The 27,604-nt window shown below is 42.2% G+C and overlaps 1 protein-coding gene across 1 annotated transcript in view; it reads right to left on the bottom strand.

Annotated features, from left to right (window-relative positions):
* The window catches only part of alcam (activated leukocyte cell adhesion molecule), a 229,750-nt gene extending 213,020 nt beyond the window's left edge, over nt 1-16,730 (bottom strand). Inside the window, exon 1 of the mRNA XM_033033365.1 lies at nt 16,374-16,730. Within this exon, the coding sequence (XP_032889256.1) occupies nt 16,374-16,440 (67 nt within the window). The 5' untranslated portion in view covers nt 16,441-16,730. The remainder of the gene's footprint in view (nt 1-16,373) is intronic.
* Nucleotides 16,731-27,604: the final 10,874 nt, after the last annotated feature.

The raw sequence follows: 27,604 nt of genomic DNA, 5'->3' as shown, positions 1-27,604 counted from the left end.
GGGAAGAGGAAGAGGACAGAGGAAAGATCCTGGGGAGGTGAGGAGGAAGGGTGGGTAGATTGAGGGAGAGGAGGGGGTAGGGAGGGAGAGGGAGGGAGAGGGGGGAAAGTAGGGGAGGTGATGAAAAGTGGGGGAGGAGGGGGGTAGAGGGAGAGGAGGGGGGAGTGGGGGAGGTAGGGAGTGGGCGGGTGAGGAGGGCAGTGGGGGAGGTCAGGAGGGATAGTGGGGGTGATGGGGGAGGTGAGAAGTGGGGAGGTGGGGGATTGAGGGATAGGAGATGAGTTATGGAGGGAGGGAGGGAGTGACTGAGGGTAGAGGAAAGGAGAGGGAGGAAGAGGTGAGGAGGGATTGGAGAGGGGAAAGAAGGAGGATGAAGAGGAGGGGGAGGGAATGAGGGAATGCTGTGGATGAGGGGTAATGAGCCGCGCCTGCGCAGTTTGGGGCTATGGGTGAGTGTTGAAATTTTGCGTTGGGGAACAGGTTGTGTGGTGGGAAACGGGCGAGTGGTGGAACATTGGTTTGGGGGAGCAGACCCAATGGATCTGCACAATAAAAATGAACATTCGGCACATTAAAATTCAAAGAGTTAGGTTTTCCCTTTTTAAGGAAAAAAGGAAGTTTAAGAGGTAAATGCGGGTTCACTTGCAATAATGGGACAAAATTAGGAGAAACCGCAAAATAAATAGGTTTATACTTGGACCACCAAAAGCTTGGCATGTGTGCATCTGGATGTCAGTCGATATCTAGAGATCAAAGTTCTGGCCAAGTTCTTGGAGAACTAAAACATTTTTATTTTTTGTTTAATTTTGTGTCTTTAAAACCATTAAGGTGATATTTATTTGTGAAGAATTTAACAGTGCTTCAGCTGAAAAAAATTTCAAGCACATCAGAGAATGAGCTGATAACAGTAAATTGGAAACAAGAGCAAGCAAGGACTTCCAAAAATGCTGAGTGGGGAAATTGCCAGCAGGCAATGAAACTGCCAGGTTGACTAGTTGATATTATATCAAATTAATTTAAACAGAAACAGGCAGTTTACAAGAGGAATACTGTAGCATTCCTGCAAGTTCCTGGAGATATCGACAAGAGGTATTACCTTGGGCACGTATGTCTGTGAAAAATATCGGTTCATTGTTCAAGTCCTGAACAAAGAAGATAAGTAATTTAACAGATCAGAGAGTGAGATGGATCATTAACAGCTTGAGAGTGTAAGAATACAAATTGAAGCAGGCATTGAACAAGGTAAGATGACTGGCCACATGGAGTTAGTGGAGTTAGAAAAGACCCTTTACCCTCTCAAACTGGCATTTTAAACTCTAGCTTCCAAAAGGGAAAAACAGTTTCAAGGTTTGTTGGCAACTTCCAAACTGGGAAACAAAGCAAATAAAAAAATGTGTTAAAATACAAAATATTAAAAAGTCTGCAAAATGAATGATTGGAAAATGAATGTTAATATGGATGAGCATGACAAGACATTTTGGAGGAAAATTAAAGCTACAGGTTAGGATATTGAGATCCTGGTAGGAAACGAGAAGGATAGATCTAGTGGTACAGAGACATAAACAAATCAAACTGCAGACACAGGTTAAAGTCTCCTTACCCATAAACTCTGTCAATTCATCCATCCTAGTGTTGCGTGCATAAATGATTCAGCCTCAACAGAAATAAAGAATTTGAAAAATCAAGCCTTAGAATAAAGAATTCCTTCCAGCTCAATCTTTTGTGGATACCCCCTTATCCTGAGGATACAGCCTCGAGTTTGAGATCTCCCCCAATAGAGGGAACATCCTTATGATATCTAGTTCATTAAGCACCATCATGATCTTACATGATTCAATAAGATAGCTTAACATTCTTTAGCCCAATCTCCTCATTCTTTCCCCGAGATGCCCTCTTCATAAAATGAATGAATCTAGTGATTCTTCTCTGTACTGACTCCAAGGCAAGTAAATCCTAGCTTAAATAAGGAACAGAAGGATATGCAACATGGATTAGAAAGTGGACGCATGATCATGTGAAGTACAAATGATGATTCAGATCCAGTTGCAATGAATAACTTGAGAAAAATACGAAGCGCTAGTAACTCAGCGGGTCAGGCGGCATCTCAGGAAGACATGGATAAGTGATGTTTCAGTCGGGACTCTTCTGCTGTCTGACCCACTGAGTTACGCCAGTACTTTGTGTTTTACTCTAGATTCCAGCATCTGCCGTTCCTTTTACCTCCACAAAGGATAATTTGTTTTGTACTGCACGCTCCTTGAAATAATGTTTGCAATCTACCCGCACAGTGGCTGAGTGACTGAAGCCAATGACCAGAAAAAAAATTGCAATGTGGGAAGAAAGGGAAACCGTGAGATCGAAGGATACGAGTAGGAAAATTATAGATGTAAAATGATTCAATTTAGGGTTAAATGAGCTTGTATCCCTTGGCATAAATATGAAAACAGCAAAGCTCAGAAAAATTTATGAAAATCAATGAATGGTGTTAGTTCATACACAAAGGTGAAAGCTATTCCATATGGATGGGCTACAGTATATCTCAAAGTGATACTTGTACAGTATCAGGTAAACATTAAAAGGGGAACTCAAACTGGAAAGGGGACAAACACAAACGATAGAATAATCCAGAAGCAGCTGGTTTGAGAAACATAGGGTTATATTCACAAATTATTTAGCAAGGACAAATCTAAGACTTGAGTAAAAAAATAGGGCAGTTTTAACAATAAAAGCAAAAATTGCTAATATGCATGTACTGTATCATGAACATTTGGGAAATTAATCAGGAAAACTGGGAGCAATTGTTTTACTGGAAGGTCTCATTGCAATAGTTACATTTTAACAGAAACATGGCAGTGAACTGGCTAAGAATGGAAAAATTAGCCTGATAGGATATGGTATATTTAGAGGATACTAGACTAAGTGGGACCAGGCCTTGTCACACGGGAGGCCTGGTCCCCCAATGCAACCCATTCCCCAACGTAATATTCCACCACTCACCCTTTCCCCAATGCAACCCGTTCCCCTGACGCAATATTCTACCACTCACCCATAGGCCCTAACTGCGCAAGCTCAGCTCATTTCCCCATATCCCCCAGCACTCCCTACCCATCCTCTTCATGTGTGGGAGGGGGAGGGGTGTGTGGGCAGGTGGGAGGGTTGTGTGGGCGGGGGGAAGGGTGTGTGGGCGGGGGGGGGGGAGTGGGAAGAATCAACACTGACAGCATGCTGTGAGCATAGTTGGTGTAGGCAAGTTGAAGGTAGAGGCAATAGTTCTAATTTGGGTTCAATTATTTTAAAAAGCACTTACACATAAGTAGGGATATATCACTGATTATCAAACTGTGGGAAGGAAATACGAGAGGAAACATGCAGTCAGATTAGAAAGACGAGTAAGAATAATAAAATTGCCTTGAGAAATTTTAGTTCTTCTTGGTTCTTGGTTTCTTGGTCCTCCAAAATATTCCAAATGGAATTTAAACTGGAGGTGGTGAAGGGAGGGCTTAAGCCAGAAAGGGTTATTGGGAAGAAAGAGCTACTTTAAATTTAGTTGTATCTGGTTGGGTAACTATAGTTGGGTGGAGATTATTCCATGCTTTAATTGTGCGGGGGAAGAACGAATTGCTGTATACATCTGTCTTTGTAGCTGGGATCACAAATTGGATCGAGTGCCCTTCACTGCTCCTAATTGGTTTGGGTTTTGTGTAGGTCTTGTTGTCTATGTCGAGCTGACCATTTAACATTTTGTAAAAACAGGTCAAACGGAGAGCTTCACGTCTGTCTTGGAGAGGGTTCCACCCCAGATAATTCAGAAGTTTGGTGACACTCGCTTCTCTCTCATAGGTGTTAGTAACAAATCGAGCTACCTGTCTTTGGACACGTTCGATGGAAGAAATGTTTTTATTTGTGTATGGGTCCCATGCTGCAACTGCGTAGTCCAAATGAGGTCTAACGAGGGTGAAGTATAACTTGACAGAAGTTGAACAATTATGAAAGTTGCACCTCAGAAAGTTATCCATTGATGAATTGACTGGGAAAGTAAATGGAGAAATGGGAATGGAATTCCTAACATTAATAAAGAACTCTCTTTAGCTAGAAAAAAACATATTGCAAGAAAATTTGATTATATTGATTCGTAACCCCAAGTTAAATATAGGCATGCCCTTTCAAGAGAAGTATTCACAATAAGTAAAATTAAAGGTCTAAACAAAAAATAAGGGGGAAGTTCAATATAAATAGTCCAATTAAATTAGGACACATACTAGAGCTGAATAACAAAATAGTTGAGGTGAGTATAGCCAGAGATTTGATGACAAGTATCCCGACAGGCTTTGGGAGCATGCTACTAGCCCGAGAGCAACAATGAGAAATGCTGCGACCAGGAGAACAAATAAGCACAGTGAAAACAGTCACGTGATTGACATCTAGTGGGAGCATAGCTGAAGATAATAATGTCATGGCTATATAGTATGGCCATGAGAGGGTAAGGTGTCTGGAACGGACATTTTGTAAAATAATTATAAAACGAGTAAGATGAACAAGTAACATAATTAAGAACTCTCTGGCCTGTTAAGGAAGAAAAATGCATTTTGCTTATTCAGCCTTTGGAGGAGAGACAACTTGAAATGATTGATCAGAGTAGTGAGAACCTTGGGTTAGAACAAAGGCTTCCGTTAGAAGATGGAAGGAAAAGTGGTATAAAATGGCACTCTGAGACATCAGCAGCGTCAACCTGGGAACAACCATCACAAAACGGAGGGACCAGAGTTTGAAACTACTCTGTACCAACAGTGTGAATCTGGCCAATTCATTCATAAGGGTAATATCTGAATCCAAGTCATGAGTTTTGTGATTTAGTTTAAGAAGCGATAAATTGGAATAATAAAGTAAATGAGAAGTTAGTAGAAGTCAATGGTTTGCATGCATGCTTAAGTACTCGAGTGTTAATAAAGATTAAGTTGTACTAAACCTTGGTTTAGAGTTTTTTGTTCAACACGTTGTACTGCCTCCCCGACGCCAGGGTCCGCGATGTCTCGAAAGAGTTGCATGACCATCCTCAAAGGGGAAGGTGAGCAGCCGAAAGTCATCGTGCATGTTGGCACAAATGATATAGGTAAGAAAAGAAAGGAGGTTCTGCATTATGAATATAGGGTTAGGTAAAAGGCTGAAAAGTAGGACCTCCAGGGAAGTGATATCTGGATTGCTTCCAGTGCCACGTGCTAGTGAGAGTATGAACAGGAAGACAGGAGAGATGAACGTGTGGTTGAGGAGTAGATGCAGGGGGCAGGGATTCAGGTTCTAGACCATTGGGATCTCCTCCTGGTCATGAGTGACCTGTACAAAGGGTCCAGGTTGCACCTGAACTAGAGGGGTACCAACATCCTGGAGGGCAGGTTCACAGCTACACGGGTGGGTTTAAACTAGATTGGCAAGGGGTGGGATCTCACACAGGACAGAGGCAAGTGAGAGGTTAGAAGTTGATATGGAGGGTGATGAGAGAAAGTATAGACGACAAAATAGGCAGGAGAAAGGCGGAGAGCGAGGAAGGATGGTTGGTTTAAACATCTCGTATTTTAATGCAAGGGGCCTGATGAATAAGGCAGATGAGCTTAGGGCAGCGATAGGTAAATGCGACTGGGACATTGTAGCCATTACTGAAACCTGGTTAAGAGAGGGGCAGGACTGGCAGCTCAATGTTTCAGGGTACAGGTGCTTCAGGATAGACAGAGGTGAGAGTAAAAGAGGAGGGTGTGTTGTGTTATTGGTTAGATCGCATGGGATCCAAGGAGAGATAGCTGAATGGATAGAAAATTAGCTTCATGGAAGGAAGCAGAGGATGATGATGCAAGGACTGGTGGCATGTGACTATTGGTGTGCCTCACGGTTCGCTGCTGGGCCTGTTACAGTTTGTCATCTATATGAATGAATTGGATGAGAACATACATGGCAAGATTAGCAAGTTTGCAAATTATACTAAAGTGGTTGGTATTGCTGATAATGAAGATGGTTGTGAAAAATTGCAGCAGGATCTTGATTGGTTGGCCAGGTGGACTGAGGAATGGTTGATAGAATTTAATACAGAGAAGTGTGAGGTGTTGCATTTTGGGAAGTCTAATATGGGCAGACCAAACACAGTGAGTGGGGAGTGTTAAAGAGCAGAGGGATCTAGGAGTGCTGGTACATAGTTCCTTGAATGTGGATCGCAGGTAGATAGGGTGGTCAAAAAGGCTTTTGGCACATTGGCCTTTGTCAGTCAGAGTATTGAGTGTACAGGTTAGGAGGTCATGTTGCAGTTATACAAGACGTTGGTGTGGTCGCATTTAGAGTATTGTGATCAGTTCTGGGCACCATGTTATAGAAAATATGTTGTCAAGCTGGAAAGGGTACAGAGAAGATTTACGAGGGTGTTGCCAGGTCGTGAGAGTCTGAACTACAGGGAGAGGTTGAGCAGGCTGGAACTCTTTTCCTTGGAGCGCAGGAGGATGAGGGGTGAACTTATAGAGGTGTATAAAATCATGAGAGGCATAGACACACAGAGTCTCTTTTTTCCAGAGTAGGGGAACCGAGGACCAGAATGGGGTTTAAGATGAAGAGGAAAAGACTTGTTTGGAATCGTAGGGGTAACTTTGGTAGGAGATGGTACGTGGATAGGACAGATAAATGGTTAGGACAAGTTCAGAGGGATATGAACAAATGCAGGCAGGTGGGACTAGTGTAGCTGGGACATTTGGCCGCTGTGGGCATTTTGGGCTGAAGGGCCAGTTTCGACGCTGTCAGATGATATCCTATAGAAGTAATAGGGTCAACATGGGTTGGAGAGCACTAGGAACAGCGAAGACAACTCATCGTTTGAAAATACCATTAAAGAACAGGGAGAACCAAAAGTGATTAAAATTGAACCAGATAGCCTTGAAGGTATGAAATGATAATGAAAAAATACAGGGATTAGGAAAATGCAAGTTAAGAGGTGGAAAAGAAATGTCAACGGCATGAGGTAAAACTTAAAAAACATTGAAGGTATTTTACATCAAGAAAATTATAATTAGCGAAAGCAAGCTGAGATGATTAAAGAGGAATACGTGATACAACATGCAATGGAACAGACTCTTCAGCCCACAATGTCCGTACCAAACATAATGTCAAATAGTGTATAACTAACCACCGGGTGGCGCCATAAGTGACAGCCTCGCCAACAGCCGATCTCGTCCCTTTCTTCTTTTGTTGTTTTTAGTCTGTTTCATTTGTATGTTTTAGTATATCTTTAGTTTTGTATTATGTGGGGGCTGGAGGGTTGGGGAAACATTTTTTATCTCTTCCCTCCACGGAGATGCAACTTTCTCTGTGTCGTATCTTTGTCCGCACTGCGGCCTTAACATCGTGGAGCCGACAGTCCCTTTGTTTGGGATCGACTTTGGGAGTTTCAACCACCCCGATCGTGGGAGCCTTGATCGCCCTGTTGCAGAGGCTTCAATCGCCTCGACTGCGGATATTTAGATCGCCCCGACCGCGGGAGAAAAGGAGGAAGAAGGTAAAAGTTATTTGCCTTCCATCACAGTGGGGAATGCGAGGTCGCCGAAAAAACAAGATGGATGTGCTGCCTGCGCTGGTGGGGACTCGGAGGGATTGCTGTGAGTGCAGTGATCTTGGTGTTTGTGGGGACATCTCGCCATGAGCACATCCTGGAGTCTGTTGCGAGCGTGGATGGCTTCCTGACCGTTCGTGCGGACAGGGACTGCAGAGAGAGTGACAGCAGTCGGTACAACTCTGGTCACATCACGGTAAAGGAGGGTGTGTGTGGCTCGACATTAAACCAATGGCTGAGGGTCTCCGCTTATGCTGTGTGCCCTGGGGATTTGCACATGCCGCTGTGGTGGCTGTTTATGTTTAATCTTTATGTAGTTTTGTATCTTGCTTATTTGGTATGACTGTGTGGTAAATCAAATGTCACTGTACCTCGGTACACATGACAATAAAGGATGATTGAACCATTGAAAATCATGAGAGGAATAAATCGGGTAGATGCACAGAATATTTTGCCCAGAATAGGGGAATCGAGGACCAGAGGACATAGGTTCAAGGTGAAGGGGAAAAGATTTAATAGGAATCTGAGGAGTAACCTTTTCACACAAAGGATGGTGGGTGTATTGAACAAGCTGCCAGAGGAGCTAGTTGAGGCTGGGACGATCCAACGTTGAAGAAACAGTTCGACAGGTACATGGATAGGACAAGTTTGGAGGGATATGGACCAAACGCAGGCCGGTAGGACTAGTGTAGCTGGAACATGTTGGACAAGTTGGGCCATAGGACCTGTTTCCACACTGTATCACTCTATGACTCTATAAACTAAACTCATCGTCCGCACATGATCCATATCCCTCTGCTTCCTGCATATCCATATGCCTATCTGAAAGCCCCTTAAACACCCCTATTATTCCTCCAACACCACACCTGGTTGCATGTTCCAGGCACCCACCACCCACCATCTCACTCTGACAATGGAGGAGGCCTAGGACAGAAAGGTAAGTATGGGAATGGGAATTAAAGTGTTTAGCAACTGGGAGATAAGCGCAGAAATAGGGCCTTCGGCCCACTTAGTCCACATTGACCAGTGATCCCCGTACACTTACACTATCCTACATACTAGGGACAATTTTACATTGATCCCAAGTCAATTAACCTACAGCCCTGCAAGTCGTTGGAGTGTGGGAGGAAACCGAAGATCTCCAAGAAAACCCACGCAGGACATGGGAAGAACGTACAAACTCCTTACAGACAAGCACCCATAGTCAGATTCCAATCCGGCTCTCTGACGCTGCAAGGCTCTACCACTATGCCACCGTGCCACCCCGATGGAGGCTTATGAGATTCCGCCCTGGAATCTCTCCAGAGATGCTGTCTGACCCTGGCCAGGTTACTCCAGCAAATTGTGTCTATCATAAAGTCAGAGTCATAGAGCGTGGAAACAGGCACTTTGTCCCAACTTGCCCATAATGGCCCAAATGTCCCATCTACACAGTCCCACCTGCCTGCATTTGGCCAGTATTCCACTAAACCTGTTCTATCCATGTACCTGTCCAATTGTTTCTTAAACCATGCGATAGACCCTTCCTCAACTACCCCCTCTGGTAACTTGTTCCATACATCCACCAGTCCCTTTGTATGGAAAAATTACCCTTCCGATTCCTATTAAATCTTTACCCCTTCACCTTAAACCCGTGTCCTCAGGTTCTCAATTCCCCCAATCTGGGCAAGAGACACTGTGTCTACCTGATCTATTCCTCTCATGATTTTATACACCTCTAACATGTTTGGTGCAAACCAGCATCTGCAGTTCCTTCCTATGCAGCTGAAATAGGTACAGTTATATTGCAGGGTTCAGATCTGGTGCCACTCAAATTTGTTGTGTTCAAATAACTTAGACTGAAGGATGTTATTGAAATTTGAGATAAGAAAGATAAATTTGAAGAAACTTGCAAACTGATGTTGAAAATAATGGAGGAAGAGATCTAAAAAGTGTCTAGTAGGATTCTGTGAAGATTGTAATGATGAAGTTGGTTAAAAAAATGTAGCATGAATTATAAATATGCTTGATACTTTTGGGGATCTAAAAAATGTCTGACATGTTCAATAAATGTTACACTCCTGTTCAAAAGAGTAAAGAATAACATTCTGGATTAAATTATCAGAACCCAGGAATGAGTAAATAGTAAGGATCATCAAAAATCAGGGACCATTAATCAGATTTAATTAATTCATTAATTAATCAGATTTAATTAATCAGATTTAAATTAATTTCTAAAAGATTAGAAGGGAAAAGAGGAGAAATATTTTCCCCTCGTAAGCAGTGGAAGTCTCTCAAGCACTTCCTGAAGGAATGGCAGAAGCAGAAACCTTCATGAACACTTAAAAGATACAGGGATGTGCATTTGTGATGTAATCTACAGAACTGCAGACTTACTACTGAATGTTGGTATTAGACCGAGCAACTTATTTTCACCCAGCAAGGACACCATAGGTTGCATGCACTTCTTTTTTGTTCTTTATTCTATAATACTGATGGAAACTGATACCTATAGGAAAATCATACAAACATCAGTGGTGCAAACATAATCAGAAATCTATGTCAAAGACAGAATTAATTCTTGCTTGGAGAAACGCAAATTAATATACTACTACCATCACATATGTGTTAAGGCTAATCATGCATAACACAGGCTACTTGGACAGGGAGGGAGTGCAGCAGGTATTGTAACCATGGGCTTCCAAGAGCTAATGATAAAGTAGCAATGTTACAAAATTTTGAGATTTTAAAAATCAAGTCTGTAATTTATCCCATCAGATAAAGCATAACAATAAGTTTAATTTGACACCTAATTCACTTTCATATCTCAAGTATTTAAAAAGTTATGGCCATTTTCATACTCGGAAATGAGCATCTTGTTCCCTATTGATTTTCTATGGACATAACAAAAAAGTTGTGATCGTGAACAGTCAAAAGCCCATAACTTTCTTAAAAATTAAGAGAACTGAATGAAATTTTCAGTTATCATAGATTGAAGCATTCTGAAACAAATATAAAATAATCTTACTTGGATGACCTGAAATTAAAGCATATAATTAGTTAGTTACCTAATTGTAGCTAATTTCAGACTTCAATTACTAGATCTAAACATCTATCCATTTCTTAATAAATTATTAACATTTTTAAATAGCCTAAATGTCCAAATAATATTCACAAATAATTCACAATAAAACATGATTTTAAAATCTCATTTACATTAATTTATAGACCAAATGGAAGGAATTCAGTGTTCAATTGCTGTAAATAAATGCCCATTTAAATCAGCTTTCCAGTGGGTCCCTGTGGAACGCGCTGGTTTAGAACGTTCACATTGCGGTAGATTTGTGCCCCAAATGCCCAGAAAAATACTGCGCGATATAATGGGGCCAAATTGAGCTACTCGCAATATTAAACTTTGTATAAAGGGATCTTTAGAAGCCCTTTTTAATGTAAAAATATACAACCTAACTTCTGCTATTTTCTTTATGAGACTCTGCGGTTGCTGGCGGTCGCGGGTTTAGAGATTGATTTTTAAACTACTATAACTATTATACGAGGCCTTTAAACCTAATAATAGCTTTTGCGACGGGGTCTTCCAGCGATTTTTCGTTAATAATTAACTAGGCTGAACATCTTCGATTTGAACAGCCTAGAGAAAATCGCGTTTTAAACCCGCCCCCTCTAAACGGCGCCAAAATCGCGCACACCCGCAGCGACTGATTTTCAAAGACGCTTCAGGTAGGCTTTGCAACATACCTAGATAAAGTACGTCATGAAATATATATTCAGAGAATAGGAGCTGGTATTAAAAGTTTCGATAAACTTCGAAATATTAAAACTTCGATAAGAAATTGGTTGAAAGAGGCAGACCATAGTAATGAATAAAATGTGCTCCCCAACAGTTAATACTTATTTTCCTGGTTTGTATACATGATTAGAACTTGAACATTGGGAATACAATTTTATACTCTGCACGTAATGTAAAACTTGGCATTGTAGCAAATGCATAGTGTGGTATTACCCAACCTCAGAAGAACAGAGACAGATTGGTAGACACAAAATGCTGGAGTAACTCAGCAGGACAGGCAGCATCTCTGGAGAGAAGGACGGGGTGACGTTTTGTGTCGAGACCCTTCTTCAGACGGATTGGTTACAGGTGCAGATTAATGTCAATAGTTGAATGTTAATGGAGAATTAACACAGAGAGTATGGTTCGTAACCTGGGTGTGACACTTTGCAGGAGAGGACAAGGATTACAAAGTGCACAAGACTTGTATAATATTAAGGGAATTTCAATTGAATTCATCATAAACGTGCTCTGCATACCAGCTGCCTCAACTTTCCATTGATAGAGGACTTTACTGACCTTCAAGAGAGACCCATGTGTTTAAAAGCAGCAGCTTATGATATTGTGAGGTATTTGTGGCTCAGTATGTGTTTTACTAAATCTAACAAATGAGGCTTTAATTCACAAAGTTTGTGTATACTCCCAATATTCAATCCTGATCTTTTGTAGACGACAGAAGAACATGGAGTGAATGGCACCATTACTTCAACCTTTCACCACCCCTCTCTGCTTTATAGGCCTCAGCAAATTTTGCACCAAATTATAAATTAAGCTGTGCATACCCAAATGTTTGAAGATTGCAGTATATGTTGCCAAGCCAATTGAGAAAGCATACAGAATACACAACAATATTAAATGTGACCTCAAGGAATAATATACGTCTGAAAACAATCCAGAGCTTTGAAATTTGATAGGAATGAATATAGAAATATGGACAATAATTTCTCTGAACATTGAGCTTTGAGGAAGGGTTAAAATTCTAAATCGGATATCAGGTTTGAGATGGGAGAAGATGGAAATGTTCCTCTGACACCTCAAATGGAGATATACACAAATTGAGTCTCAGCAAAATCACAAATTGTGTATGGGTGGTCTTTGAGAAGGGGGTAATTCAAAATATGTGGTTTGATTTGTTTCTCTCTGCCATGAATATCACAGAACATATCTCTGATACAATCAGAACACACACATTTTTGCTCTGGCAGTCTTACTATCTATCCAGCTGTCACTGAATGTCCCGACCTGAATGTGAAAAGACAACAGAAACTCTCAATAGAGTTTGTTTTCTTTAAATGAAGAGACACTTCAAATAAAATGCCTATATTAAATTGTAAGAGTTAAATAATTGTGTTGAATATTGTACGAAGTATTTAGAAAACATACAGTACAGATTCACAAAGTGGAAAAAAGACATTCAACACCTATTTATGCTCAACATCCAAAATCAGGGCAATGTAACTGCTAAATGCTCTCATCGTGCTCTGCTATCTTGTTTTAGCAGCTATCCTCATTCCTTCATGCCGTTGTTGACCCAATCTGCCAGCACCAATTCCTGGACTGATGTTGTACCAATATGCTCTCATCCTCATTGAGCAAGTGTAAACATTAAAGCTAATATTGGCTGACTTTAGCCAATACCGATACTGAGGACAATGTATCCAAATCTCTATAATCCATACTAGCAAAATCAGTTGTAAAAAATCTCGGCAAATTTAACCTACATTTAAAGATTCCGTTTACAAATTGTTAAGATTTCACAGCCATGGGCATTGTAGTTTTGAGGCTGGAGCACCTGAGTGCCAACAAAATACAGAGTGGCAACAATGATTGAACTGGGCAAATGAACACCAAATCGAAAGCCACATTGGAATAGGGGAAGTTTAACAGAGACTGAAGGAAAGCCAAATGCATTATTGCTTTCTGTAATTTATTGTAATTATCATTTATATTGCTATCCCTATATTTTGAGAACTGAACACAGTCTACTTGCATCACACTAACAAATCCCCAGGCCCAGCACTTGAGCATGATGCTGATCGTTTGCTGCGGTTGCCAGGTTACAGAACATGCCACCGTTTTAAGAGGCTCTATGTTCTGCTTCTAGGTGGTGTAGGTTCTAGCAGATCATGACAATCTTACTATGTCTCATAATACTATGAGCGAGATTGAATTATGACAAATCCATGAAGTGTTTGTCTAAAGAAGATTCCAACCTGAAAAATCTATTGGGGAAAAATATTTTGTTTTCGCTTCACACTCTTCCTGACGAAACATACTGCAGACATATTGCTCTAAGTAAGGTAATTTTATGTTATTTTGTTTACAGCAATCTCCATTTACTTTCCATTTCCTACTATTCCACTTAATCATGTCCATTGAAGCCAAATTTGAATATTTCAAACACAATTGTAAACTTGTGATAATGACCAATACAATTCTTACAGGTTTCTTTTGAGAGAAAAAAATATCCCTTCTTGTGTGTTTTCAAGAAAGGCTGAAAGCTGAACTTAAATAAATTCTTGATAGATGGCTAGACAATTGTCCACAGTAGATTAATTCAATATAGCATTTTCAGAGGAATTGATTTGAGATAAGAATATGTGTACAAGATAGAATGAAATACGATGAACTCTGGGGATCTGAAATAAGAAAAACACTCAAAACATTTAGGTAATGGAAGAGAGTTAACATTGAGGTGACTGATCTCCTATTGGACAAGTTTTGATGTACACATGTATAACCTTAAGGACATGACCAGAAGAAATGTAAAACAGGTTGTTCTAATTGTTTTTGGTTCAATGTAACAGGGTGTAATATAATGAAAACAAAATATTTTAATTGTTATTCCATCAATTACAATAATTATTTATTCTCCCAATACATCTTCCAGTGAATTCAATATACTGGAAACCAGCAAAAAGACAGAAACACAACATTGGAGTAATCAAGATACTTAGCATGATGCTATGATTGGAAAACAGTTTATTCACAGCAATGCATTAACAGTGCAAAATTGACCTCAACTTAAAACACATACTATAAAGAAAAATGCATCTTTTTTGACAAAATGGATGCAATATATATATATATAGATTGTTAGGAAATGAAATTTGAACTATTAGACTTAATGCACTTAACAGTGCCTTGTTATTGCGAATTTCAAAAAAAGCATATGATGTGAATGAACTTAGAGCAAATATGCCATAACCAAAAATAAATTTTAGGTAATATTTTAGATGTAATGCCTTGGGCATTCTGATTAAACGTTAATTCCTCGTTTCCCTTCATTGATCTTGGATCACTCGTTATTTAGCTCCAACATTTTCCGCCCTAATAACGTTCTCACCATGTTATTTCATTTCTCGGCAATGTTTTATAACTAGGACTATTCAAAAATATAACTGTCGGCAGTGAATGGTTTTACTCAAACACAAATTCAATTTTCTGAGTGACAAGTATCTTGAAATTGTATATTAATTTAAGAACAACAAACACACCTCATTCGAACTTATACCAGCATCTGCAGTTCCTTTCTGCGCATTGTCTGCTTAAAAGCAATATTGTTCGGCTACCCGGCCGCTAACACCTTCCTATTGCCCTCCTTATCAGTTTAGTTTAAGGGGACTGAGAAAGACTCGCGCAGATTTAAATTCATTCCACTTAGATCAATATTACAAGGACATTCGGAAGGGAACACGTCTCATTTTCTTTCTAGCTTCCAGATCAAAGATATTATCCAAACGCTCTCCTACTCTTGCCAACCGGTGTGAAATGTGTATTTGTCTTGACTCGAGACTGTTCACAATCTGCCACACACTGGTTGGTGTTCGTCTTCCTGGCTGCACTACTCCCACGATGAAAAAGTAACAAAATAAAAACCGCAATCCACAACTTCAAAACATTTAAATGGAAGACGTTCAAATTCGGAACAATTAACCATTCCGACATTAGACAAATCACTTCTCCCTCGTTCTGGGTTACATTTTATCGGTCTCTCTCCAAGATGAAAAACTTCAGGTTATGTTTGGGATCAGGATCATGACCTTGCCACCGTGTTCGGGCTGGGAGGAGATTACACGACTTGTCAGTGTCACGGGGCAGGGAGCTGCAGGCAGGAACTGTCGGAGTAACACTGCATTCCTTGCTCACTGATCACTGACCCGCCAACAAACTCTGAGCAACATGTCAAAGCTTCGGCACCGCCTCGCCGCCAAATACACAAGGGACTCGTTTTTACAGATGAAATAAATAACGCATTCGCCATCTGCCGAAGAATCTCAGGTCAAGAATATAAAATATGAAGACGTGCGAAAATTTGAAAGTTAAGCCCGGTGCTGCGGTTTGAATTTGGCATATGGTAGCGAGCGTTATTACTTTAGTCAATCCCTACACAAAGAACAGCTTCACTTAATATGACACCAGAATGTAGACATATAGACAACGGGACATCTTTTTTTTATGAGTCCCTCATGAAAACAATAACCGGACCGCAATTACTTTGCAATGGTGCTGAACCATTTTCCTAATACAGTATTCAAATGGCTATTCGATCTGCTCGTTTTGCAGGTGTCCCACCGGCAGGACCAGATAAACAAGTTTCTCTCGCTGTCTTCCCTGCGACCCCCGCCCCTCCCTCCCTCCCTCCTTCTCCTCCAATCGACCTACAAACGAGCCTGGTGGGGGTTGAGGAACTGATGTCGTTTGTAAAGAACACAATGTACCATCAACAAAAGTCCTGCTTGCCAGCAGTACCCCGCCTGCCACGGGGAGAAATAAATTGGCTTAACTTAAGACAGGAATACAAACAGGTTCATTAAATAAAAAGCCTCGGAGGGGAGGAGTGGGAACTGAACTTTTACCCGGTACCTCAGTTCACACCAGATACATGAGAAAAGTTGGAAGATGTTTCTCCCTCCATCACCACAATAAACCCCACATTAAAACAGCAGCAATAACTACATCCCTCACCTTGCATCCCCATCCCCAGAATGAGGATCAGAAGCCGCTGCACGATCCCGGGGCGCGAAGCTCCCATTCTCAGCTATTTCTTCGCAGTCGCTGCGGGGATCACCTGAAGACACCGGATTAAAACAAAACTTCCACCACTCCTCTCTCCGTCTCTCGGGTCTGCTGGAAGTTGTGCGGGGCTGTGTGTGTGTGAGAGGGGACGGAACCGCGCCGCGCCGCGCTGGCTCCAGATGTCAACCGTCCGATCGCGAGCGAGCGCTTGAACCGCACTCGCGCCGCTGGGGCTCGTGGAGCAGGTGACCTGTCAGCGGCGCGCGCTCGCCCTCGCTAGCTCGCTCGCTCGCTCGGCGGGAGAGTGAACGGGTGGAGGGAGGGGAGGGGAGGGGGTGGGTCGCGCGGTGTCTTCTGGAGGTTGAAGTCCCTGCACCTGCCCCCAAAAGTGAAGAAGGACAGACACACAGGGTGGAGGGTCTAAATAACTCGCTAAGCGCGACAAGACAGCGTCTCTGGAGAGAAGGGATGGGCGACGTTTCGCGTCGAGCCACCTTCTTCAGAGAGGACTTGTCGGTAAACTCGCGCCATAATCCACCAGTCGGCATAAAAAAAGGCAGCGGTCCTGCCAGGCGGGGGTGCCACTAATAGCCAACATAAAATGGTCCACTTGTGTGCAGCAGACTGCTGTGAGTAAACCATGTAATTTTCTCAGGTAGCAATTGTGAGAGGAAAAACAGGGAACCAAGCTATTCAGTTTCGTGTATCTTCTCTCGTGTTTTGTATTAATACCCCTCTCTCCGTGTCTGCAGCGGCTACCTGCTGTCATTTCTGAGAGGGGTATTCAGGATGTGGCACGGTGGGGGACAACCTGGGATTCGCCGTGTCAGAATGGATAGATGGTCACCAGGGACGGGGATGATGGCCAATTCGAGGGAATGAATTGGCCATCACACGTGCGAGACGAAATGTACTGGAACAGAAGAGTACGGGGAAATAAGAGGAGGGAAACCCCGTTTTTTTCTTCTGCGAGCTTGGCATTGAACCAGTGGTCTGTATTTTTTTCCAAATCCTCTATTAGAGAGTCGGAAATCTTTGGAATAGTTAACCCTGGAGTCGTAGAGTGATACCGTGCGGAAACCGGCCCTTCGGCCCATCTTGCCCACACCGGCCAACATGACCCAGCTATCCATCCATGTCCCTGTCCTATCCGTGTACTTGTGTAACTGTTTCTTAAACGTTGGGATAGTTCCAGTCTCAACTGCCTCCACTGGCAGTTTTTTTCCATACACCCACCGCCCTTGTGTGAAAAAAGTTACCCTTCAGATTCCTATTAAATCTTTTCCCCATCACCGTAAACCTATGTCCTCTGGTCCTCGATTCACCTACTCTGGGTATAATGGCAATTTCTTAACTTTCCAATGTCCAGCTTTTGATTGCCATTACTACTCGTGGATGTAGAAGAGATATAGCTTACGCACTAGCCGATAGTAAGAACGAATCTTCCAGTCGTTGTTTCTTGATTAATTAGTCTTTTATTGAAGTAGTTCAAACAAAGAAGTGATTCATATCGTATTTTTTATTCCAAGTAACTTTTCATTCTTACTGTTTCATCCTTGTCGAGTCGAATGAGAGTGGTAAATACTGTTGGCTCAACCATCCCTCAAGTCTAAAATGACTCCCAATCTCTGTGGCTACGCAAGCCTCCTCAGATGTAGACACACCCATCTATCTACGTATATAATCCCACCCACAAATATACCAAAAAAGATAAAACTAGAAATATCTAGACATGGCTATAATATACTGATTTAAGCATAAATGGCACCTACATACCGGCCCCTAATTGTTCTACGTATATAACAAAGCAATTACTAATCTATCTATCTATCTGTCTATCTATTATATAAAAGTCTGTGCCTGTCGTCTGCCGTCCGTCCGGCTGCCTTTCTGCCTTTTGATTCGTTCCATTGTGTGATGTCACAATGCCCAATACTCGCAGATGTCCAATCGGAATGGAATCATTTACATGGACGGCTGTCGACTGCCTTTCTTCCTTTGATTCCCTGCAACTCCAAAACCAGACGCAGAATCGCCGACATCTTTTCCATTTCGGTAGAGATTTCACTTTTCTTTCTAAGTATCCGCTCCTCATTACATTTCGTCGTGTTTAAGTACACGTTTTTAATCAAATCCTTCCCCCCCCCCCCCCCAATATTTCAAAAATAAACTGGCTTCTCACCCTTTGAAGCAGCACCAGCCCCTGGTGAACGTTCCATGTGTGATGTCACAATGCCCGATGCTCACAGATGTCCAATCGGAATGGATCCATTTACATATGCCTTTGCAGGAGCCCCAGCCAATGGTGAACGTTCCATTGTGTGATGTCACAATGCCCAATGTTCACATATGTCCAATCGGAACTTAAGAAGGAGTTAGATGTGGCCCTTGTGGCTAAAGGGATCAGGGGGTATGGAGAGAAGGCAGGTACAGGATACTGAGTTGGATGATCAGCCATGATCATATTGAATGGTGGTGCAGGCTCAAAGGGCCGAATGGCCTACTCCTGCACTTAATTTCTATGTTTCTATGTTTTCCTCTCCTCACCCCTCTCCCTCTCCCACCCATCCCTCTCTCCCCCACCCCCCTTCCCTCTCTACCCCATCCCCTTCCCTCTCTACCCCGCCCCCTTCCCTCTCTACCCCCGCCCCCTTCCCCTACCCCTCTGTCCCTCTTCCACCACTCCCCCTACCCCTCCCTCCCCACTCTTCCACTTCTCGCCCCTTACCCCACCCCTCTCCCTCCCCACCCCTCTCTCTTCCCCTCCCTTTCCCTCTCTCCCCCACCCCTTCCTCTTACCCCTCTGTTCCTCTTCCACCACTCCCGCTACCCCTCTACCCCTCCCTCCCTCCCCACTCTTCCACTTCTCTCCCCCTTCTCTCCTCCCCCTCCCCCTCCTCACCCCTCTCCCTCTTCCATCCCTCTCTCCCCCACCCCCTTCCCTCTCTCCCCTGCCCCCTTCCCCCTATCCCTCTGTCCGTCTTCCATCACTCCCCCGACCCCTCTCCTCCTCCCTCCCCACTCTTCCACTTCTCTCCCCCCACCCCCTCCACTCTCCCTCCCCACTCTTTCCCCTCTCTCCCCCCACCCTTCTCCCCCTCCCTCCCTCTTCCCCTCCTTCCCCATCCCCCCCTCCCCCACATCTCTCTCCCCATCCCCCTCTCACCCCCTACCCCGCTCTCCTTTCTCTCCCAAATCTGTCCCGTTTCCTCCTCCTCCTCTCCCCTCCCTCCCCTCTTCTCACCCCCTCCCCCCACCTGTGTGTTTGGGGGGTGGTTAATGTGAGTGTGATGCCGCAGCCCCCCAATATTTAAAAAAATACTGGCATCTCACCCATAGAATCAGCCCCAGCCCCAGCCCCAGCCCCAGCCCCAGCCCCAGCCCCAGCCCCTGGTGAACGTTCCATTGTGTGCTGTCACAATGCCCAATGTTCAAAGACATTGTTGCCAATGTACAGAGAAGGTTCACCAGACTGATTCCTGGGATGTCAGGACTTTCATATGAAGAAAGACTGGATAGACTCGGCTTGTATTCGCTAGATTTTAGAAGATTGAGGGGGTATCTTATAGAAACTTACAAAATTCTTAAGGGTACACAAAATTGCTGGGGAAACTCAGCGGGTGCAGCAGCATCTATGGAGCGAAGGAAATAGGCGACGTTTCGGGCCGAAACCCTTCTTCAGGAGAAGGGTTTCGGCCCGAAACGTCGCCTATTTCCTTCGCTCCATAGATGCTGCTGCACACGCTGAGTTTCCCCAGCAATTTTGTGTACCTTCGATATTCCAGCATCTGCAGTTCCCTTTTGAACAAAATTCTTAAGGGGTTGGGCAGGCTAGATGCAGGAAGATTATTCCAGATGTTGGGGAAGTCCAGAACAAGGGGTCACAGGTTAAGGATAAGGGGTAAATCTTTTAGGACCGAGATGAGAAAAACATTTATCACACAGAGAGTGGTGAATCACTGGAATTCACTGGCACAGAAGGTAGTTGAGGCCAGTTCATTGGCTATATTTAAGAGGGAGTTAGATCTGGCCCTTGTGGCTAAAGGGATCAGGGGGTATGGAGAGAAGGCAGGTACAGGATACTGAGTTGGATGATCAGCCATGATCATATTGAATGGTGGTGCAGGCTCGTTGGGCCGAATGGCCTACTCCTGCACTTAATTTCTATGTTTCCCTCTCCTCACCCCTCTCCCTCTCCCACCCATCCCTCTCTCCCCCACCCCATTCCCTCTCTACCCCACCCCCTTCCCTCTCTCCCCCCGCCCCCTTCCCCCATACCGCTCTGTCCCTCTTCCACCACTCCCCCTACCCCTCCCTCCCCACTCTTCCACTTCTCTCCCCTTACCCCACCCCTCTTCCTCCTCCACCCCTCTCTCTTCCCTTCCCTTCCCCTCTCTCCCCCACCCCTTCCCCTACCCCTCTGTTCCTCTTCCACCACTCCCCCATCCCTCTTCCACCACTCCCGCTACCCCTCTACCCCTCCCTCCCTCCCCACTCCTCTCCCCCTCTCCTCATCCCTCCCCCACCCCCCTTCCCTCTCTCCCCCACCCCCTTCCCTCTCTACCCCACCCCCTTCCCTCTCTCCCCCGCCCCCTACCCCTCTGTCCCTCTTCCATCACTCCCCCTACCCCTCTCCTCCTCCCTCCCCACTCTTCCTCTTCTCTCTCCCCACTCCTTCCCCTCTCTCCCCCCCACCCCTCTCCCCCCTCCCTCCCCTCCTCCCCATCCCCCCCTCCCCCACGTCTCTCTCCCCATCCCCCTCTCTCACCTCCTACCCCGCTCTCCTTTCCCTCCCAAATCTGTCCCGTTTCCTCCTCCTCTCCCCTCCCTCCCCTCTTCTCACCTCCCCTCCCCCCACCTGTGTGTTTGGGGAGTGGTTAATGTGAGTGTGATGCCGCAGCCCCCCCCCCCCGCAAACGCCGTTAGGGAAACAGACCCAACGGGTCTGCACTTGGTCTAGTACATAACTAAAACTCTGATCTTGTGCTCTTCCGGTTTGCACGGTCTTTCTATTTGCGCACAAACGGTATGCATTAGCGCTACAATTTTCGCAGGCGGACTCACCGTTTTCTTCTGCTGCAAGTGCAACAAGTTTCATTCCGATCGGTGGTCTTTTGTAAAAGTTATCAAGGTTTAAAGATCTTAAAAACCACGAGTGCGCAGATTGATCTTTTCTCTTGCCAGTCAGCACCGTGTGGATTGGTCATTTCTCCTGTCACTCCGCGGGACAGTCCGCGCCTTCTTGCGTCATCTCGTCTTTACTGGAGCTGAGGATGGCCAGCGGAGGTTTCCAGCCGGACACAATTTTCGCAAGGGACCGGAAGGGGTCAGGCTCAGTCCGGCGCGGGAGATGTCACCTAACGGAAAGCGGAGAATCTGATCCCGGCAGAGGAGAACGTCCAGTGACCAGCGCCCGCCAGCTCCAGCCTCTTCCCCTCTGGTCCCCCTCGCTGGCTCCTGCCCCTCTCCCCTACAACCCCGTCGTTTCTCTGAGCTCTCTCCACCCCCCCCCCCCTTCCCACCCACACACCCCCTTCCCACCACAACCCCCCACCCCCACACCCCTCCCCACTGCCCACAAACCCACCCTCCCCACACAACCCCCTGCCCCTGCCCACTTCCCCCACCTACACACCCCCTCCCCCCTGCCCTCACACCCCCCTCCCCCTACAACACCCCCGCCCCCATACCCTCCTCCTCCCCACAATCCCCCCCCACAACCCACACGCCCACACCCCCCGCCTTCTAACCCTTGACCATCGTTGCGTACAGTTTTGGTCTCCAAATCTGAGGAAGGACATTATCGCCATAGAGGGAGTGCAGAGAAGGTTCACCAGACTGATTCCTGGGATGTCAGGACTGTCTTATGAAGAAAGACTAGATAGACTTGGTTTATACTCTCTAGAATTTAGGAGATTGAGAGGGGATCTTATAGAAACTTACAAAATTCTTAAGGGGTTGGACAGGCTAGATGCAGGAAGATTGCTCCCGATGTTGGGGAAGTCCAGGACAAGGGGTCACAGCTTAAGGATAAGGGGGAAATCCTTTAAAACCGAGATGAGAAGAACTTTTTTCACACAGAGAGTGGTGAATCTCTGGAACTCCCTGCCACAGAGGGTAGTCGAGGCCAGTTCATTGGCTATATTTAAGAGGGAGTTAGATGTGGCCCTGGTGGCTAAGGGGATCAGAGGGTATGGAGAGAAGGCAGGTACGGGATACTGAGTTGGATGATCAGCCATGATCATATTGAATGGCGGTGCAGGCTCGAAGGGCCGAATGGCCTACTCCTGCACCTAATTTCTATGTTTCCATTCCCGGATTAGAGGCAAGTATTCTTGTATCCACCGTTTCCAAATAAGGTCCGCCATACATAGTACCTGTCTCCATCTGCGTCTAATGTACAAATCTTCCTTCACAAAGAGCCCAGGTGGTGGTGTTGGATTGTTTTTCTTTTTTTTTTTTCTTTTTTTTTTAATTTTTTTTTTTTTTTTATAGAAAGCGAGAAAAAGAGAGGGTAGAAAGTTACAAATAAAAGAGGAAGCAAAAAAAAAAAAAAAAAAAAAAAACAACAGAAAAACAAGGGAGGTGGAATGGGTTACCTGTGATACATCAATGGAGATAGGTTCGTAGGTTATAAAGTATAGAGTATAGTTTTTCATCTGTTCCTGAGTTCAAGTTTCAGCTGGGTCCTCGTGCTGTGCCAGTCTATCCCTTCAGATAGTTAATGAATGGAGCCCAAATTTTATGGAAAAGATCTTGTTTGTCCATTAAGACAAGTCTAATTCTTTCTAAGTATAGGGTCTCCGACATTTCCGTAATCCACATTTTGATTGTGGGGGTTGTAGGGCCTTTCCAAAATTTTAATATTAATTTTTTTCCGGTTATTATACTGTAATTGAGGAAGTTTCTTTGGTTTGTTGTGAGTGTTAAGCTTTGTTCTGATATTCCAAGTATTATTAATTTTGTGTCTGGGTCCAGTTTTGTATTAATAACTTTTGAAGTTATTTCAAAAATATCTGTCCAGAAATGTTTAAGTTTTATACAGTTTGCAAAAGTATGTGTTAAATTAGCCTCTAAATGTAGACATTTATCACAAATAGGAGAGATTTGTGGGAAAATTCTATTTAGTTTTATTTTAGAGAAGTGTAGTCTATGTAAGACCTTGAATTGTATTAAAATATGTCTGGCATTTAATGAACATTGATGTATTTGTTGTAAACTTTCGTCCCACATATCTTTCGTGATAGGATGACCTATTTCAATTTCCCATTTGTATCTATGTAGTTCGGTCGGTGGTACCTCGTTATTTAATAGGGTGTTATAAATATAAGCTATTAGTTTTTCAGTATTAGGATGCTTGTTCAGACACTCATCAAGAATTTCTGATTCCCTATTCTTGTAAACTTGTGTATTAGATTTAACATAATCTCTAATTTGTAGATATCTGAAAAAATTATTTGAGTGCAGTCCATAATTCAGTTGTAACTCTTGAAATGAAAGAAAAGTACCTTTCCCATAAAGATGTCCTATATTTTTGATTCCATGATTTTTCCATTGTGTGAAACCTTTGTCCATAAAGGATGATTTGAACAAAGGATTATTTACAATGGGAAGGCAGAGTGGTATATTATTCAATTTTAAATCTTTTTTTATTTGTTTCCAAATTCGTATTCCACTATGTATTATGGGGTTTTCTTTATAGGTTTTTTTGTGCTATTTTGTGGGGGCAAATATGATCGGTCCAATTTCAAAAGGTAAACAGTCTTCCTTTTCCATCATTAGCCAATCTGGTTGTTGGTCCATTTCTTCCAGCCAAAAATTCATGTTTTTAATATGAACTGCCCAAAAATAAAATAAGAAATTTGGCAAAGCCAGACCTCCATTTATCTTTGATTTACATAAGTGTTTTTTACTTATTCTATGATTCTTATAATCCCAGACAAAACTTGTAACAATGGAGTCGACTTTTTTGAAAAAAGTTTTTGGGATATATATCGGAATTAATTGAAGTAGGTACAGTAGTTGCGGTAAAAAAATCATTTTTATAGCATTAATTCTCCCAAGCATTGAAATGGGGAGTGTTTTCCAGTATTGAATATTCTTATGTAGTTTATTCAGTAAGGGTGGGAAATTTAGTTTAAATAAAGAGGTATATGTCTTAGTTACCCAGATTCCTAAGTATTTAAATTTATCTTTAACTATTTTAAAAGGGGATTGTTGTATTGTATGTAAATTAAATTTTGTTATTGGCATGATTTCGTTTTTATTCCAATTGATTCTATATCCCGAAAACTGACCAAATTGAGTTATTAGATTTAATAGGTTTGGAATACTAGTTTCTAATTTTGTAATATATATTAGTATATCATCTGCATATAAGGAGATTTTATTCCTTGTGTCTCTAGTATTGTATCCAAATATTCCTGGATGGTTTCTAACGCTTTCTGCTAGGGGTTCAATTGCAAGAGCAAATAATAGTGGGGATAGTGAACATCCTTGTCTACAGCCTGTAGAGAGATTAAATTTAGTTGATAACATTTTGTTTGTTAATATTCTAGCTGTTGGGTTAGAATATAACAATTTAACCCATGTACAGTACTTCTCTCCTAGTTGAAATTTTTCCATCACCGAAAATAAATATGGCCATTCTACCTGGTCAAATGCTTTTTCAGCATCTAACGAGATAATTGCTAGCTCTGCGTTGGGGATTCTATTGGAGTATATAATATTAAATAATCTTCTCAGATTAAAAAATGAATACCGTTTGGGGATAAACCCTGTTTGGTCAGGATGTATTAATTTACTGATCACTAAGCTCAATCTATTAGATAGAATCTTAGTTAATATTTTCTGATCAGTATTTAAGAGGGCTATAGCTCTGTATGAACCTGGGTCTTCAAGATCCTTGTCCGTTTTTGGTATAAGTATGATTGTTGATTCATTTAGAGTTTCTGGGAGTTTCTGTTGAGTATAAGCATATTTGTACATTGTCTGTAGGCGTGGGGAAAGCAAGTCATAAAATCTTTTATAAAATTCCGAATTTAGTCCATCGGGTCCTGCCGACTTTCCATTTTTTAAGGACTTTATTGATTCTTCAATGTCTTTTATCGTAATTTCAGCCCCTAGCAATTCTCTCTCTTTCTGATCTAGACCCGCAAACTTACAATTCTGTAAAAATGTTTCCATTCCCGTTGATTGTTCTGTTATTTTAGATGAATACAATTTTTGATAGTATTGTAGAAATCTATCATTAATATCTTTAGGCAATGTTAATGTTTCTCCCTTATCTGTTCTAATTTTGTATATTGTTTTTTCCCCGTCCAATTTGCGAAGTTGACGCGCTAATAGTTTTTGTGGTTTGTCACCAAATTCAAAATTTAATTGTTTTGTATGTTGATAAAGTTTTATAACTTGGTCTGAATAAATCTTGTTTAATTTATATTTCAATACTGCAATTTTATTGTGTTTTATCGTGGATGATGCTGCTACATTTTCTGTGTCTAATTGCTTTATTTCCATTTCCAGTTTCTTTTGTTTGGCCCTATTCTCTTTATTAAAAAATGATTGGGAAGAAATTAATGCTCCTCGTACAAATGCTTTAAATGTTTCCCAAAGAAGCGAGGCAGAGATTTCAGGGCTATCGTTAGCCTCAAAAAACATTTAAATCTGTTTTACTAGATATTCATTACATGACTTATCTTTTAAGATTTGGGGATTAAATCTCCATTGTGACTGTGTCTCTGCCATTCCGTTTACTTTGATCATAAATGTTAATGGGGCATGGTCTGAGATTATGATGTTGTGATATTGTGAGTTATAGGTGAATGGGATAAGTTTTGAATCTACCAAAAAATAGTCTATCCTTGAGTAAGTTTTATGTACTGGTGAGTAAAATGAATATTCTCGGCCCGATGGATTTTCAATTCTCCAAACGTCCTTAATATTAGTGGTATTAATGTATGAATTTAAAAATTCACTTGATCGAGATTTTAGTTTTCTTTGAGTTGATGATCTGTCCAAACAAGCATCCAATGTACAATTTAAATCTCCACCAATTATTAAGTTTTGTTGTGTACCTTCCGGGATATTGTTAAGAATTCTCTTAAAAAACAGAGGGCTATCAAAATTTGGTCCATACACATTGAGGAGAGTCACCTTTTTTAAGTATAACTCCCCTATTATTATAATATATCTGCCTTCAATGTCTTCTATCGTTGATATATGTTTAAAGGGTATACCTTTACGAATTAATATTGCCACACCTCTTGATTTATGTGAGAATGAAGAATGGTACGCTTTAGCAATCCATTTTGCTTTCAGTCTATGTTGTGCTTCCTTTTTAAGATGTGTCTCCTGGAGAAATATTATATCTGTTTTCAATGATTTTAAATGTGCTAACACTTTGCCTCTCTTGATAGGTTCATTAATTCCCTTAACATTCCAACTACAGAATTTAATTCCCTCACCCCCAATTTTTATATTCATGTCTTGCATCTTGTGATTAAGTGGTAGAGCAGATGATTCAGCACACTCAACCCTACCTTATACTTGAACTTCAGGTAGATGAATTTTAGGTCACGTCTGTTTTCCATCCGAACGTATCTCCTTAAATAAAATATGCAATTCCATTCCATATACAAAATATAATGTGATATAAGATAAAAAAGGTGATAGCTAATAGGGTTAGTAAAGTGTGGAAAGTAAAAAAGAAAAGCAACTACAACTACAATTAGTGCAGTTAGTGATAGCCACCCTAATGTGGCTAAGCATCTATGGACTTCCGTAGCTTTTGGTTTATAAAAATACTAGCTCCGTGCTTTCCTTAAAAGGAAAGTTTCCAATTCGATGCATACAATTTGTGGGGGGGAAAGAAATATTGATTATATTCCATTAATGGTATAATTAGTAGTCTCAAATTGAGATATTAGTTTTGTATAATCTAAACATTTATCAAAGAATAATCAAAAACGAAAACATCAGGGCAAGGGCCATCAGACATTTCTCATTATAAAATACCTGAATCATACTTTACTTATATTTCATACTTTTAATTAATTCTTAAATAATCTAAATAATCTTGTTATCATTAGTTAGTGTTAGTTAATATTCTTGATTATTAATAGTTGTTAGAGGTTAGAGGTTAGTACTAGAATGTTAGTTTTATATATATCCGTTGTAGG

The sequence above is a fragment of the Amblyraja radiata genome, chromosome 14 (genome assembly GCF_010909765.2).
Source record: "Amblyraja radiata isolate CabotCenter1 chromosome 14, sAmbRad1.1.pri, whole genome shotgun sequence".
NCBI lineage: Eukaryota > Metazoa > Chordata > Chondrichthyes > Rajiformes > Rajidae > Amblyraja > Amblyraja radiata.
The sequence above is the reverse complement of the archived record's forward strand: the minus strand, read 5'-3'. Positions and strand labels throughout refer to the sequence as shown.